The sequence below is a fragment of the Ciconia boyciana genome, chromosome 18, assembly GCF_034638445.1.
Source record: "Ciconia boyciana chromosome 18, ASM3463844v1, whole genome shotgun sequence".
NCBI classification, from domain to species: Eukaryota; Metazoa; Chordata; class Aves; order Ciconiiformes; family Ciconiidae; genus Ciconia; species Ciconia boyciana.
Window position 1 is genome coordinate 2,352,521 of NC_132951.1, and position 14,665 is coordinate 2,367,185.

Below are 14,665 nucleotides of genomic sequence, written 5' to 3' on the forward strand. Positions count from 1 at the left end.
GGGTTTGGTGGGATGCCTGGGGGTGTGCTGGACCTGGCTGTGCAGGCAGCAGGGTGACTTGGGGCCCTGGCCTGTGACGCTCTCTGCAATGCAAGGGGCCACATCCTCCCCTCCAGCAGACCCGCTGCGTGGCAGTACCTCGGCAGCAGCGGTGACAGAAGGGTGGAGGAAGGGGGAGGTGACTCAGGTGTCCTGAAAACAGTCAGGCGGTTGCCAATTAGTCCAAATAACCCATCTGGCCCAGGGAAAGGCCATTTAGAGAATGTCTAATCACTGCTGTAGGAAAGAAAGAAAACCATTCTGTAATGCCTTTGAAAAAAATCTCTGCTCCCTCATCAAAATATCCTTCCCTCCAGGGACCCATTCAAGACTTTTATTCTGTAGATTTATCACAGAGTTATTTGGTCAAAACATGAAGTAGCTTGTCAAAGTATTATGTTAAGTAGCACCGATTCTGTTTGCCTTCAGACCTCATTTAGTACACAGCAAAAGCAGAATGAAGAAAGCAAGTGTAGAACCAAGCTATTGTTAGCAAATCTTATTTTACTAGGCAGAATTTTGCTTTGTGGTCATGGTCCCTCAGGGTCCCCTCTCCTCAGAACACCGATCCACGAAGTACAAAGGGCCCTTGCATTGGACGAAATCAAGACAGCATCTACTAAATCTACTAAGGCACCCGCCATTGTGGCACTAGGTCTAGCCTTCCCCCCATGCCCAGTGCAGACACTCTTAACCTAAGAACCAGAAAGGCTGAGGTCAAAGCACAAGGTTACACCATGGCTACAAGCTGATTTTTTTTTTCCCCCCTGCATGTAGATAGCTCCACCCATGGGGCAGGTTTAAGTGTGTGTATTTTCATGGACCGTTCTGTTTTGTTCCTGTTCCTGAAACACGTCAACCTGCTCTAGCAGAAATACCGCGTGCACCCATGTTAGCTGCACAAGGAGGGTCTCTGCTCCGCCAGCGTAGCACAGGCACTCCACACCGTGGGCAACCCCAGCCTCTGTGCCCTTGCCCATGCCGTTGTCACTCAGATTAGGGCACCTCCTCGTTAACAAGCTAATCCAATGTGCTCACCACCACTCTGGTTGCCATCTCAATTACATTTTTTCAGACACCAATGAAGAAGCAGCTTTGAGTTTTGGCTGAGTGTTCTACACCAGAATGTAATTTGAAAGCCATTATATTTCATCTCTGCAATACTCTACAACCAGGAACATAATTGTTGAAAAAGCTACTTTATTTCAAACTAGATAAAAGCTTTGCAGAGATCTCATACACTGATATTTTAGCTAGAGATGCTTCAGTAATATAATACTGTTAAAGCCACTTTATTTTACAATTAAAAGGTACCTGCCTCATTGCCAAGATTTAGCATCAGACAAAAAGCTCTGTCTTGTTCTATTTAGTACTAACATTTTAATATAGCTTTTATCTGTTTAACTGCTGCTTTTATTAGCCTTCAACTAAACTCCAATCCATCATGACTCCTATGCAAAACAATATCAATATGCCTCACTAGTTCCACCCCCTTCTTGGAGAAGCCATCCAGTTTTCAGCACTCCGAGGAAGGCATTAAAAGGCCACTGTTGCTTAGAGATGACACATTTCACTGACTGATCCCTCCATCCATCTGTTATCAATCATACCTAGCGCACTCTCTGAACAGGGTATAAGCACTGAGGCGTCTGCAATCACCAGTCACTTCTCAAGAACTAGGTCATAGCATGTGGCTACTGAGAAAGCTCGAAGCTGTCTTCTGTTGCAGTGGCCTGTATTCACAGCTAGACCAGTCACCGCTCAGCTCAGAAGTTAAGCGGCAGAAGATAACTAATCATTATTCTGTGGCAAGAAGTCCAGAGGTGATTTGGGGTTGGAGATGAGCAGGGTGGAAACCTGCAAGAGATTATAAATCAGTGGGGCGGCTCTGTGGCATGGTGAGACATCCCCAAGCAGTGAGCAGAAGGATGGATTCTCGTGTTGTCTCAAAGGTGTTTATTCCTCTCCTCCCACTCAAGACGTACAAGCAGAGCACAGTCAGTTCTCCACCGTAGCCACACAATGCTGCCTAGAAACACTGTGATGATGCCACTGCAAAAACATCTCATTAAGAGCTTCTTCCCTTTGCGTTATGATAATACGAAGAGCAGAAACTGGATAAAACAAGCTTGGGTTAGTCTGAGACGTGGCAGACTCAATTCTTCTAGAAAAGCAGCTTCCACATTTTTAAAGCCATTTCTTCAGTTTATGAAAATTAAATTTTCTGTAAGGCTAGTAAAGCAGCATATGCATGAAACACCCCTGAGCCTGCCAAGGTGACCATGGACTGGAGACCACATGTAGAGAGGCCTAAGGAGCTGCACCTGCATCACCCACCCTTCCAACCCCAGCCTTCCCCCTTCCCTGGGCCTTCGTGGCAAGGGACCTCCAGGAGATATAGTCCTGCCTGACTAATTAGGGCTGCAGGGCGTACTGGGAAAGGGGAGAGGCTATCAAACTCCGGGGGAGGCTGCAGCTCTGCCTGTTGTGAGAGGAAGCCCTGCAGTCTCAAGCTGAGGCCACTCACTTTGCCTGGAGAAATGGATTCTTGCTAGACCTCCTGCCAGAGGGCTCGCCTCCTTCCTCAGCATCCTGGCAGCGCCTGTGCTGCAGAAAGGTAAGACCTGGGATGTGGCTGTCATCTCCTAATGTAAGGTGGCTTCTCTTCCTAAGGGCATCTCTGTCAGGTCTGTTATCTTCTTAAAGACCAGCAAACGGACTGTGGGAACCAAACTCAGGTGCTGTCTGCAGTGTGGAACAGTAAAATGCTTTTCAGTAGAGCAGGGCACTGAATACAGGGCTATCGTAGTAGTTGCAGTACTGTCTGCCCGTGTTAAACCCACTCTGGCATGGGAGAGGGCAAAGAACCTGCTAAGGGGGCTGGGGCAGTGAAGGCTCCAGCGAGGGAGTAATAGGAAGGGATGCAAAATCTACTGTGTCATGAAAATGGGCTAATGTGTGTGTCTGGGCACGCCAGAGACCCCTGCGGAGCTGCTGCCTAGATAGGAATTAGAGCGTTCAGGTCTAAGGGCCTCTCGTCTCCACACCCAGATCTCTTCCTCTTGGGTAGGAGGAGGTAAGAGGCTTTCTGGCATGGCTCGGGCAGGACCCTGGGAGCACGCTGCAGGACTCCTCTGCCTCCCGGGAAGCCCAGCCTGATCCCCATCCCTGTGCAGGAGACTCTGCTATAGCTGCAACAAATAGAGGAAAACAAACTAATGAGGCATTAGGGCTAAACTTAGCTGCAATTAACACTTAATTACCATCCTGAAAACACTTGCTGTATTTTGCCAGGGCCTGGAAAGGTAAAATCAATTAGCTTAATCTTGTGTGGTGGAAACCTTAAACTGCTTCAGATGCCTGTCATGGATGGGACCCTGGGAGTAACTGGTGTTTCTGAGACCGTAGTGCCTGGAGCGGAGCAGTCCCGCAGCTGGGTCAGGTAATGGGACAGAGCCCTGCTCAGGGCACCAGCGGCCTGGGGAAGAGAAGGGCTGTATGGCAAGGATGCCTCGAGCCAAGTCATTTCCTCTGCTCTTGATGCCCTCATGCCAATCTCAGCTTTCTTTGCTTGCCTGAGAGACTGTTCTCTGTGCCTGTAGCTTTGTTGTGTTGACTGGTATCCTCCCTAAATAAAGCAGATAGCTTTAAGGTTGCAAGCAAAGGTGTGGGTGCTGCTGGACAGGGAGACAGAAGCACAGAAAGATCCAGAGAGCAGGCAGAGGACACAAAGCCATCCATGATCGCCTGCAAATCTTCCAAGTCACTAGTGCAAGTTCCTCAGGTTTTTTTGCGGTAGACTTGTAGGCTGTGCTGAGGACTGACTACAGTCTGATCGTGTACTGCCTGCGTGAAGCTGCATGAGCCTTTCTTAGGCCTCTGCTTTGGAGGAGAGCCAAAACTGACACCAGACTTTCTGCAAAAGGTATCCGAGCAAGTTTGTACACGCTCATGTATACTTGGTTTGGATACCTAAAACCACTGCTCTCTCCTGGAGGCTATAGGCTCTGTTTACTATGTACCAGTGTAAGCAACCCCGGCTGTGTGGTGCTTGGTTGCTGACTGAGGCCAAACCATGACACATGGTTCTCCAGAGAAGCAGGGAAGGTATCCTAGAAAAAGATGCTCTCTTGGAGCATACTTTGGGGTAAATACATTGTCCTTTTGGTATGGGGGAGAAGGAGGAAGAGAAATGTACAGGCTTGGGGAAGCTTGTCTCTCTGAAGTCCTCCTCTCATCTTCCCATAAGGTCTGCTGTCTGCCTGGATGCTTGTCAGTATAAATGTTGATTGGACCCATGACTGCAGCATGGGACTATCATCTACAGTACTGTTCTTCGTGTGATCTAGTGAATGTTGCTACGTGATGACAATATTTATTTACAGGCCTTGGGTGAACTGACATGGCCCAGCCCTCCTATCTGTAAAGCATCTAGTAAATGGGACTTGGTTACCAACATGGAGCATTTCCCCACCACCACCGTGTACTATCAGCTGTGTCTTTAACTGGCTCAGGGTGTGCTAGCAGTTTGGAGCAGACACACAAGATGCTTGTGTTTTACACTTTAACCATGTAAGAACTGTCATCTGTTTTTCCTGCACCTTCCTGTAAATGAAAAGAAGGTGCATGGCATTCTGAGAACTAAAGAAAGGTCCACACCAGCAGTCTGAAGACTGCTGAAATATTTTAAGATGTTAGGGTTGTTTTCTTTTGCAGGGCTGTCATTAGCTGAGCATTTGGATGCTTTTCCAAAGAGGCTGAAAGGAAAAGCCCTCCAGGAAGTGCAGCAGAACAAACTCCCGTCCGACAATAGATGCTGGCATGCAGCTCCAGAGGTCTATACCAGGGCAAGCGCTCCAAGTTTGCACTTCCACACTTGAGTCTGTGCTTCAGCTGCAGCAGACCAAGTAACTTCATTATAGTGGGAGAGGCTGCAAAGACTAACCAAGAAACCCAGCAGCTGGGAATTCAGCTTCTATCTTTTTTTAGTACTGATCACAACTCCAGTTCAGATTAACATGAAGCTGGCAGGAAGACTTAGCTCCAAGCATAACAACTCAGGAAGGGCTTATAGGCAGAATATATCAGAGGAATCTATGCAGCAGTTATCTTGGTGAACTTCTCTTCTGTATTAAGAAGGTGGTCTGCCTGGGAAAACTGAAGGAACTGTGTTCTTAAAGAATCTCATGAACAAGTCTACTAAACATCTCTGCCCCTGAAGTCTGCCACACAGTGATGAATTAAACTGAGATGGCTGAAGGCACTCATCCTGCCCCCTGCCAGCTATCCACCTAGCTCCTCTCCTCTTCTAGCAAGAGCAGATAAATGTCATCCATATTTGCTTCTGAACCATTGCAATTTACAGCCTGGCATGGCTTTAAGTGTAAGCTGCTGTACGAAGCCAGCCCAGCTGTCAGACTGGGAGCTGCTGGGGTGCAGGAGAGGCAGGTTCTGTGTGGCTGTCCCTGCTGCACAAGGCTGCACCGTGGGATTGTAACTTTTACTCGTCCTGATTTAAACTGATGTCATGTCACACTTCAACACTACCGGTTGATATTTGGCAGTCAATATGACTTATAGTGTGGCTAGATTGCACTTCCTCGCTAGAATACCATGTGGAGAAATTGCAAAGCGTTGAGGCTCTGCTTAAGAGCATGGTGCAGCAAGAATGATTAGGCTAAGAGGGAGGCTGAAGTGAGAACCCGGTTCTGATGCCAAGGAGAAATCAGGCATTTCTGATGTATCCTGCGTCAAGATTTATAAATGTTTCTCCTTCTCTGGCACACTGGCCTCTGGGGGAAAAGACTTCTCAATTCAATTAAGCCTAAGAAATGTGGAGGTAACAGAAGAAACACATTAGTCTGGATGCCTGCCTCCTGTTTGTTCATCCTGGTGCTTGGATGGGCACAGCACCAGTTGGCTGTTCCCTTACAAAATGATTAAATAATCTAACATCTGGCTCCTTTCTGAGTGTTAATACATGCTTAGGCCCAAGCTTAGACCTTCCAAACAGACCTGAAATTTCTCGGCTTCATAGAATCTTAAGTGCAAATTCCAGAAAAACTGCTTCTGTGCCTTAAAGGTAATTAAACGGAGTGACTTGGGGAATTGCTGGCAGCAGGCTGTCTGTGGGGATGACAGGCTTTGACACTTACTCCTACCATGTCCTTGCACAACTTGCCACTCGAAATAGCAGCATTTTACCAGGGCTGCTTGACTGGCTGTGAAGTGCTGGACTGAGGGGAGCGTTGCTCTAGGAAGGTAACAGCTGACTGTTTCCCCTCTGGTCAGTGTCAGCTCTGGGGAAGCTGGGGAACGGACGCAGGACATGTTGTGATGTTAACCCTTCGCATAAAGCCATCCATTCCCTCGTCTCCCAGGGCAAGATTTCCCAAGCAACCTCAGGAGCTTCAAAGAAATGTTTTGTGTTTTACAAAAACCCATCTTCACCCCCAGGCCTGTTCCCATAAGCATCTTTACCAAAGCTTTCCTGTTACTCTTTCAGTGTCGTGTGGGCTCCACAACATCTTTCCTCTTAACCTCAGTGAGAGCCTTCACCTGGCCAAGGGGAGAACTTGGCTATTTAGTTGTTCACTAACAGGCAGTCAGGAGTAGTGTGTCTAGGGAAGGGATGACCCTGCTGAATCAGGGAGCTGTTTGCGCCCTCGAGAAGGATCTCCACATTCTTCACATTAGCTGCCACTTGACTTCTGCAGGAAGAAAAATCTCGTATTGTACAGAAGCTCCCTAGAGTGCTGAGAAGGCTCAAATAGCTGCAGATGAATCCACTTCAGCAGAAAGCCAGCTCCACCAGAACGCTGACTCTGAACACAGGAGCTTGAGCAGGTGCTGCCAGACACCCGGACCTGGATGGCCTTGGGCAGCAGGAGACAGCAGAAGCAGCATGCCGCTTCTCCCTGGGAGGTGGCGGAACGCCTGCCTGGTGCTTGGTGCTTGGAGCTGCGCAATGAATTGGACTCTCATAAACAGCAACTTGACGTGCCTGTCAGAGCACAGTGTACTTATTCAAGTAGCAAACTAATTTCATCACCTCCCCTGCCAGGGCAAGAGGAGGTAGAGGGATTAGTTTGAACTCTGACGATCATATAATAACACGGCAGCTGTATGCAGCTAATAATTCACTGGGAGGATTAGCAAACTTAAAGTTGTCTAGCTCTGCATAATGGGAAGCTAAGAACAGCAGCTTCCCTGTTCTACCTATTGCATTTGCATTCCCTCCAGTGGAAGCATAGAACATGATGAGACAAGGCTTTCCAGTCTGTTATGAAATGGGAATCTAATGTGTGACTAATGGAGTATTGCTAGCAGTTCTACAAGCATCCATTCAGTCAGGACACGGATTTAAGCTTTACTATGAGAGTGCATCTTAAATACTTACTGCAAAAGGGCAGATTGCGATTTCAGCAGACTAATGTTAAAACATGTCATTTGAGGCTCTCTGGGAGTAATGTCCCCGTAGCCTGTGCGCTCTGCGTGTCCTGAAGGCTGCAAGCAGACTGCTCTGCTAATGTGTGGAGAATACACTGAACTCCTCCCAGGTTCCCTGGCATAATTCATATGCAACTGGCAAAAGAGCCCAGTACAAAACACAGGACAGTAAGATGCCAAGGAGTAGACTTAGCAACTGGAGTTGCTGCTTTTCTTACCACCCTCTCTCTCCTCACACTCTAAGGACAACTTTGAGTGCTAGGTAGCTCAAGGGTTCTTCCCTGGGGCAAGTGCTTTTAATCACAGACTGGAGACCAGAATCAGACATAGTAGAGGAAGGCGGTTTCAGAGCTTGTATCAATTTACTAATGAATAACTAGAGTAACCAGCTCTGTCAGAGCCTGGGAAGACAGGGCTGTGACTCCTCATCCTCCTCCCTGGTCCCCTTCTGGAGTGGCAGAAGCCATGAGGAACAGCCTGCCTGTGCTTTGGGCTGCCCCCCTGCTCAGCTGGCTCCCTCACCCACCGCTCCAGGAATGGCTCACGCTGCATCCTCCCATGTCGCAGGGCACAGAGAGCAGCATAGGAAATGTTGTGCTAGGGCTTGTACTATGTGACTTTTTTCTTCCGCTCCAGTAGAGAACTCCAGTGGAACACTGGAGTGCACAAAGGATGAAAGCTTCAGCACAATGTGCCCCTGCCAGCACTTGGCAGGGCTGCAGGACCTTTCTCGCTCTTGCAGTGCAAACAGGCACTACCACTCACAGTAAGATGGCAGCAAAATACTAGTTTCCACCAATAGCTTCTTCCAGTGTTTCCTCCCAGTTGCAACTGGTGCTGCTGAGAGTCCATGGGAAAAAACTCTAGTATAGACAAGGCCTCTGCATGCAAATGAATGCTACATAAATAACCCCCATCTTCCCTCAGTTCCTAGGTTGTGTACTCTATGCACTAGAATTCTCTTCAAAGACCTCCCAGTTCATTCTTTATGCTCTAATTAAGGATCAGTGCCAATTAACTATCTTCAATAGAGGAGCATCTTCCGCTCAGCAGCCAGGAAGTGTCTGAATAAGATCCTGCTGTACAATACGCACATGAAAAGGGAAGCCCTCCCTTTTTGGAAAGGGCTTCCAAGATTAAAAACCCAGTATAGAATACAGGATGCCTACTTTAAAAATATTGTGTGATAAGATTAACTGATGGCATCCATGAATGCAGAGTGGTTTCTTATATGCTTCATGTAGCACTCAAGCGTGCTATTGCACTGCCAAGACCCTGAGCTAGATACCATCGTGGCAATAGCGGGTGTGAAAACAGAGTGCAACACTTTCTAGAAACTGATATTAAAATACTGTCTGCTTCTTCTTGCAAGGGTCTTATCCAGTCAAAGATCAGCAGAAGTGCAGTGTCAAATCTGATGCTAAATATAGATTCAGATAAAAAAATTACCAATAGTTACACCAGTATCTAAACTGCCCCAGTAGTCCTCACCTATTGCCTTTGCTTCCTATAGATGTTCACCTGTTCCATAAATAACCAGGCAATTTAGATTGCTGCTGCTCTGTGTTCTGAGCAAAAGCTGTGCTAATAGTCTGAGCAGGCAAAGGCAGGGGAATGTCATTTCTGAGCTTGGCTGGAGATGAATACATCAGCTCCCCAGCCAGTTACAGGCTAAGTTTAAAAAGCGCTATTCTAAATGAAAATTAGATGGTTAAACGCTCCAGGGGGGAGGGGAAAATAGGATAATCCCTTCAAAGCTTTAAATGGAAGATTCTCAAACCTGCTCCAGCTGATGCGAGACATATGAACAGCCTCAGAATTAAGACCCCTGCAAAACTTCAGCCAGGCACAACAGCTGCACTGCCTTCTAGGGCAGATACACTGGAAGTGGTTACACATGAAGCAGATGTAAGCTAGCCACCCTGCTAATCGTAGCTGAATCTGGTGACCATTCACAGGCTGTCCTGAAGGATAAAGGGCTAGAGGAGGAAGAGCCATGACTTGATGATGAGAAACAGGAACTGTAAAACTGTATTGGAGGATGGGGGAAAGCAGCAAAATATTCCATGAGCAGCAGTCTGATGGGATTTACATCCATAACATCTGCCAGGCCATTGATATTTCAATATGTAATAACATAATATATTTGGAACTGTCAATGAATTTGAGTGCTTTTGTGGAGCAGGTTGTGTACATCTCATTTTTCACACACATAAAAACCCAAACAGGCTAAATAAATCTCTTAGGTTCAAGGAGAACCCTCATACCTGCTCAGCAGAGACTAGGGTTTTATGTTTGAGTTTTGCTAACTGATCCCTTTGCAAAGAGCAGGGGATGAGTCTATCCTAAGATGCCTTGGGAATTTCTGGAGAAGCTTGTTACAAGCCTGATTGTGCTGTGATTTGAGCTCCAGATAGGAAGGGTGGGGGGGAATGCAGAACAGCGCACTGCAACCAAGTCACTCCAGTGAATGTAACCTTTTATTCCATGTGGGGTTCAGCTCTTTTGAACTTACCCGAATCCTTCTCATGGCTGCCACAATCTCCACGCGGCTGTTGGGCCTGGGTACGTCCAAGCTACCGATATACTGAAAGACAGAACAGTGAAATGTCTGTAAAGTAATGTACAAGTTAACGGTGTAGGGTTCTTCAAGACAAACAGCATCTCTCATTAATTCAGTCCCTGCTTAGACTCTCCTGACCCAGGACATGATAGGAATATCTGTTGTGGATAATATTATCAAAGTCAGGGAGAAGTTCATGGATGTTAGAACATTGGGTGTGAGCCTCTGACCTCATTCAGATTCTGGATATGCCTTTACCAGCGCTTTGCAGAGCAGTGTCCGTTGCTAATCAAGTCACGATCCTGTGGGTCTGAGAATGGGACTGTCCATCCTTTGTCATTCCTCACTACACCTGCTTTTAAAAGAGTCACAGCTAAAAGCACATAAGAGTTGGAAAGTTGCCAGGATGTGCAGCAACTAGCTTCCTGGAAAAGGCTCATGATTCTGGCCTAACTTTTCAGTCTGGACTATCCTCCCTCTGGACACCATTGTCCCTGCATGGTTGGACCAGCTCAGCTGTCTGCAGAATCCTGGTAAACTTGCTCAGATCTGTGTCCTACACCAGCTGTTTTTAACTACGCTTATGGGAGCACTCCTAAACAAGCTGCCTGGCTGAGCTGTGATAGCGGCCGCCCTTGGCATTGGGTGTCTGCATTTAAGTGTAAGCATCAACCTAGCAGGGCTGCAGCGCCCTTCACTTGGGGGCTGAGATGTGGGCAGATGGTTCCCAGCACCTCTGCCTCCACCACTTCAACGCACACAGAGCTTTCTGCAAGCGGGTTGCCTGTTCTCTTGCATGCAGTGTCAGTATGTGGCTGATGCTATGTGGGTTGTTAGGGAAGACCCGCAGGCAGACAGTTTCCTGCTGCTGGCATTTTTCCCTCCTGTGTGCTGTTCGCCGTGCTGCCTGTATTCTCCCCTTACGCTGGGTTGTAACGCTTGTGTGCCAAAGCAGACTCCGGTTGTGCCCCCGCTGCTGCAGCACGGTGGTACCTGTGACGGCACACGTGGCACAGATGCACAGGAGTGCTGCCCGTGCTGCTGCCAAGCCGGGGAGGCACAAAGCTGCCAGCTCAGCCTTGGGAATGAGGAAAACATGCAGTGTCCTGGGCAGTCACCTCGCATGTGGAGCAAAAGGCCATTGATGTTGTAAAGCGGTGTGGCTCACAGCTCTGAGGAAAGACTTGCACGTCAAGGGCATATTGTGAGGGCAAGAAAAATGCCATCTGAGTGAGAGGGTGAGCGGCCTGATGAGAAATGCCAGTGTCCTGCCAGCACGGGCTGGTGCCGGGTACAGTCCTGCGGCTGTGGCTCTGGCAGCCGAGGGCTGGGTGCCGGACTCGGCGCTGGTGGGTTCCCAGCAGGGTCTGTCGGCTCCCCCGCTGTAACACAGCCTGTCTCCGTACAGCTGTCACAGGCAGGTTAGCAGGGGGCAGTGGGTAAAGCTTTACAAAGCTTAGTCTCCCTTTCAAGAGCATTTGGTTCACGAATCGTGCCTGTTTGAGTGTGTGGTTTCAAGTTGTGGGGTTTTTTTTTTTTTTAGAAGTTGTTCCCCTGTGGAGAGGGGAGGGGGCAGCTAGTCAGGAGACCCCTGCAAACATTCAGGGTGATAATATACATATCAACAGAGACAAAATGGTTCCCCAAGAGCAGCCCCACAGCTATCACTGTTACTGACATAGTTCTGGTTTTATTTCTCTGCTGTTATGCTTGTGGTGGGTTTTATTCTTGAAAAACTTCTACTTAATAGGGCTTTCAGAGATTAGTTCTCCTGGCTCAGTATTTACAGCTCTTTCATCTGCCTTGAAATAAACACCGCAAGCAATCTGAAAGGTCATCTGGCTTTTCTGATGCTTCTGTAAATGCCTTTGCAAAATGGTATTTTTAAGAGCAGTAAGTTCAGCTATAGCCTTTGGTAAGCCACAGGAGAGTCAAACTGCTCAGACCACGAGTGCTTGAGGGCAGCAGGGAAGGGAGCGACGGAGCCAGGATTTCCCTCTGCCTTGGTGGCAAGGGCATATCTGTATCGCTCCAGATCTGTGCCCTCTCGGGTTTGCAGGCATCTCCTTCCCCACTCCGCGGTGGCTGTCAGTACAGTCACAGGTAACCCAGATCTACTCGGTGCAGCCGGCTGGTGTTTTGCCTGTGAGCAACAGAGCTGCAGCGGGGAACAGGCCACACAACCCAAGAGAAATTAACAGGTGGGGGCAGGAGGAGAGCTGGTGACTGCTGGGCCAGAAGAGATTCTCCCACACTCCCTGCTTTGGCCTCGCTGCAGAGGTTGGGTACTCGTGCAAGAGCCCTGCCAGCTCACGGAGCTCTGCACAAACAGCCACCTTTCCACAAGCAGCTCCCAGAACTGACCTCCTGAAGTTTGTCCCTGAAGATTACAGAGCAAGTAAGACAGTTTGGTATGTGGAGATTAGAGACTAAATGTGGTCAGTAAGATTGCCTGGTGCGAGACACCTGGCAGCCACTTACAGCCCTGTCATTGTCAGAGTCGCAGCTGACCGATGTGCCCGCAATGAGTGTCCTAATTGGAAGAGACAGACTTCAGAGCAGAACTGAGCAAGCACGTTACTAAGGTAATGCAAACCCTGTCTCAGACCCACACATCTTAACAGCATGTTATCCACTCTCTGAATAGCTCTGGATGCCTGAAGCTGTCAATCTGAAGAAGCCCATTTCACTCAGTTAAAGGTACAGTTGCTTCACATCTTTTAAAAATCAAAATAAGGATTTTTCTTCTCCTCAGCACCGTCTGCAGCATAGCAAATGTTAATTTAAAAAAAGAAATCAAAGATTAATTGTTTTTCTCCCCTAAGGAAGAGAGAGATTTTTAAAATACATGATTAACTGTCTATTCAGATCCATCCTATATCCTGCTTAAATCTTACAGCTCTTTTAGCAGGAAAACCAAAATGCACAAAATCCACGTTTCAAAGCTTTATTTGAATATATATGCCCCTTCTTTCCAGCTCAGGAGACAGCAGGCGTGAATTCCATTTCTAATCTGTGTTAGGCCACCTGCAAAGAGGAGAAGGGAACCCTAGAGTTGCTCCAGCAAAATGCAATTCTTCTTGTCAGCTGAATTATAAACCCATTCCCCGTGCTGTCTACAGAATGTCAATTCCAATGGAGTCACTTTCTGAGAGTGGTGCTGTGCTGCCAGCCTGTTCTTCACGATCAATATGAAATTTCTGACAATATCAATATTTCTTTCTGATACCTGAAGACTGCATGCATTTAAATGAAGATGTTGCTTGCCCAATTTTTCATGCAAGGAACAGGTCAGATGGAATAAGGCACTAATATGGCTTTAAGCAGCACAGAGGAGTCTGCTGGTTTCCAGGGGAATACAAAGCTGTTACCTTGCTGCGACAGGAATGGGGTCCTGCCTGATGGGGCACAGGACAGGGACCAGATCGAGCAAGGATGTGCAGGTGCACCTGGCACAGGCAGTATCCACCGCGCTGTCAAGAGGGGTCCTTCCAGATCGGTTCTCAAATGAAGCGCCCAAGGCGGCTTCTAAGGATTAAACAGCTGAAAAAATACTAGGAAAAGAGCGAGAACCTGTTTGATTGTGATAGTTCAATGTAAGGCTTTCATGATTTATTGGTGTTTTCTTTAGGCTTCCTTAGGTCTGGCACACTGTTGCATGGGCTGGGGCACTTTCAGAGCTGAAGAAACACACGATGGGCAGGACTGGGGGGGGGGGGGGGGGGCACAGCGAGCCCCGGCCTTGAGCCCGCAATGCCATCGCCCCGGGGCCAGCACAGGCCCCACGGCTGGCAGCTGGCCGGCCCAGGACCCCCAGCCCGCGGGGACCCGGCACCCGCGGCCGGGCTGCAACAGGCGAGGGGGCAGAGGGCCCGGCGCCGTGGGGATGCCTGCCCGGGGAAGCCTCGGCCCCTGCCAAAGCCCCCCGGAGCCTGGAAGGGGCGAGCGAGGCTGACAGGCGGGGGGCGGCTGCGCCCCCCGACCGAGGGCCCCGCCGTCGCCCGGGGCTGGGGGAGCGCGGCCGGGGCTCACCTTGGCCTGGAAGTGGATGCCGTGCTGGAAGGCCTCCTCGTTGTGCAGCGGGACGCGGGAGTCGCAGCCATCGTCCACCAGGTTGTACCGGTTCTTCACCGGCATGGCGGCGGGCGGGCGGCCGCCTCAGGCCGCGGCTCCGCCGGGCATCCCCGCCGGCAGCGCCCGGCCCCGCGGAGCCCCGGGGCCGGCGGAGCAGGGGTAGGAGCTGCCGGCGCCCGAGCCCGGCCGCGTTTTGAATGAGCGTCCGCGGGTGCGAGCGGGGCCCCGGCCCTCGCCGCGGCGCCATTGGCCCGAAGTTCCCTCATGTGATGCGGGGGGCGGCGGGAGCCCGCCCTGCCCGCGGCCGCCCCGCCTCGGCCGGCCCCGCCGGGGGCCGCGGCCCGGTCGCTCCGGGGAAAGGCGCCGCCTTAACGGGGCCGTGCCCGGCTGTGGCAGCGCAGAGCTTTCCCGAACCGACCGACGTTCGCTCAGGCACACGGCGCTGCAGCGGCTGCCGAAGAGCAGCCGCCCCGAGCCGGCGCTCCGGGCCTTGCCGCGCCTTCGTTTTGGTAATCCCGGTTTCAGCATTGGCCTGGGCCC

The 14,665-nt window shown here is 49.7% G+C and overlaps 1 protein-coding gene across 1 annotated transcript in view; it reads right to left on the reverse strand.

The window, feature by feature from the left end:
- The window catches only part of LOC140661252 (carboxyl-terminal PDZ ligand of neuronal nitric oxide synthase protein-like), a 38,859-nt gene extending 24,493 nt beyond the window's left edge, over window positions 1-14,366 (reverse strand). The window contains exons 1-2 of the mRNA XM_072883112.1: window positions 14,084-14,366; window positions 10,004-10,075 (exon numbers count right to left, since the gene is read on the reverse strand). Of these exons, the coding sequence (XP_072739213.1) occupies window positions 10,004-10,075; window positions 14,084-14,188 (177 nt within the window). The 5' untranslated portion in view covers window positions 14,189-14,366. The remainder of the gene's footprint in view (window positions 1-10,003; window positions 10,076-14,083) is intronic.
- Between the last annotated feature and the right edge of the window lie 299 nt (window positions 14,367-14,665).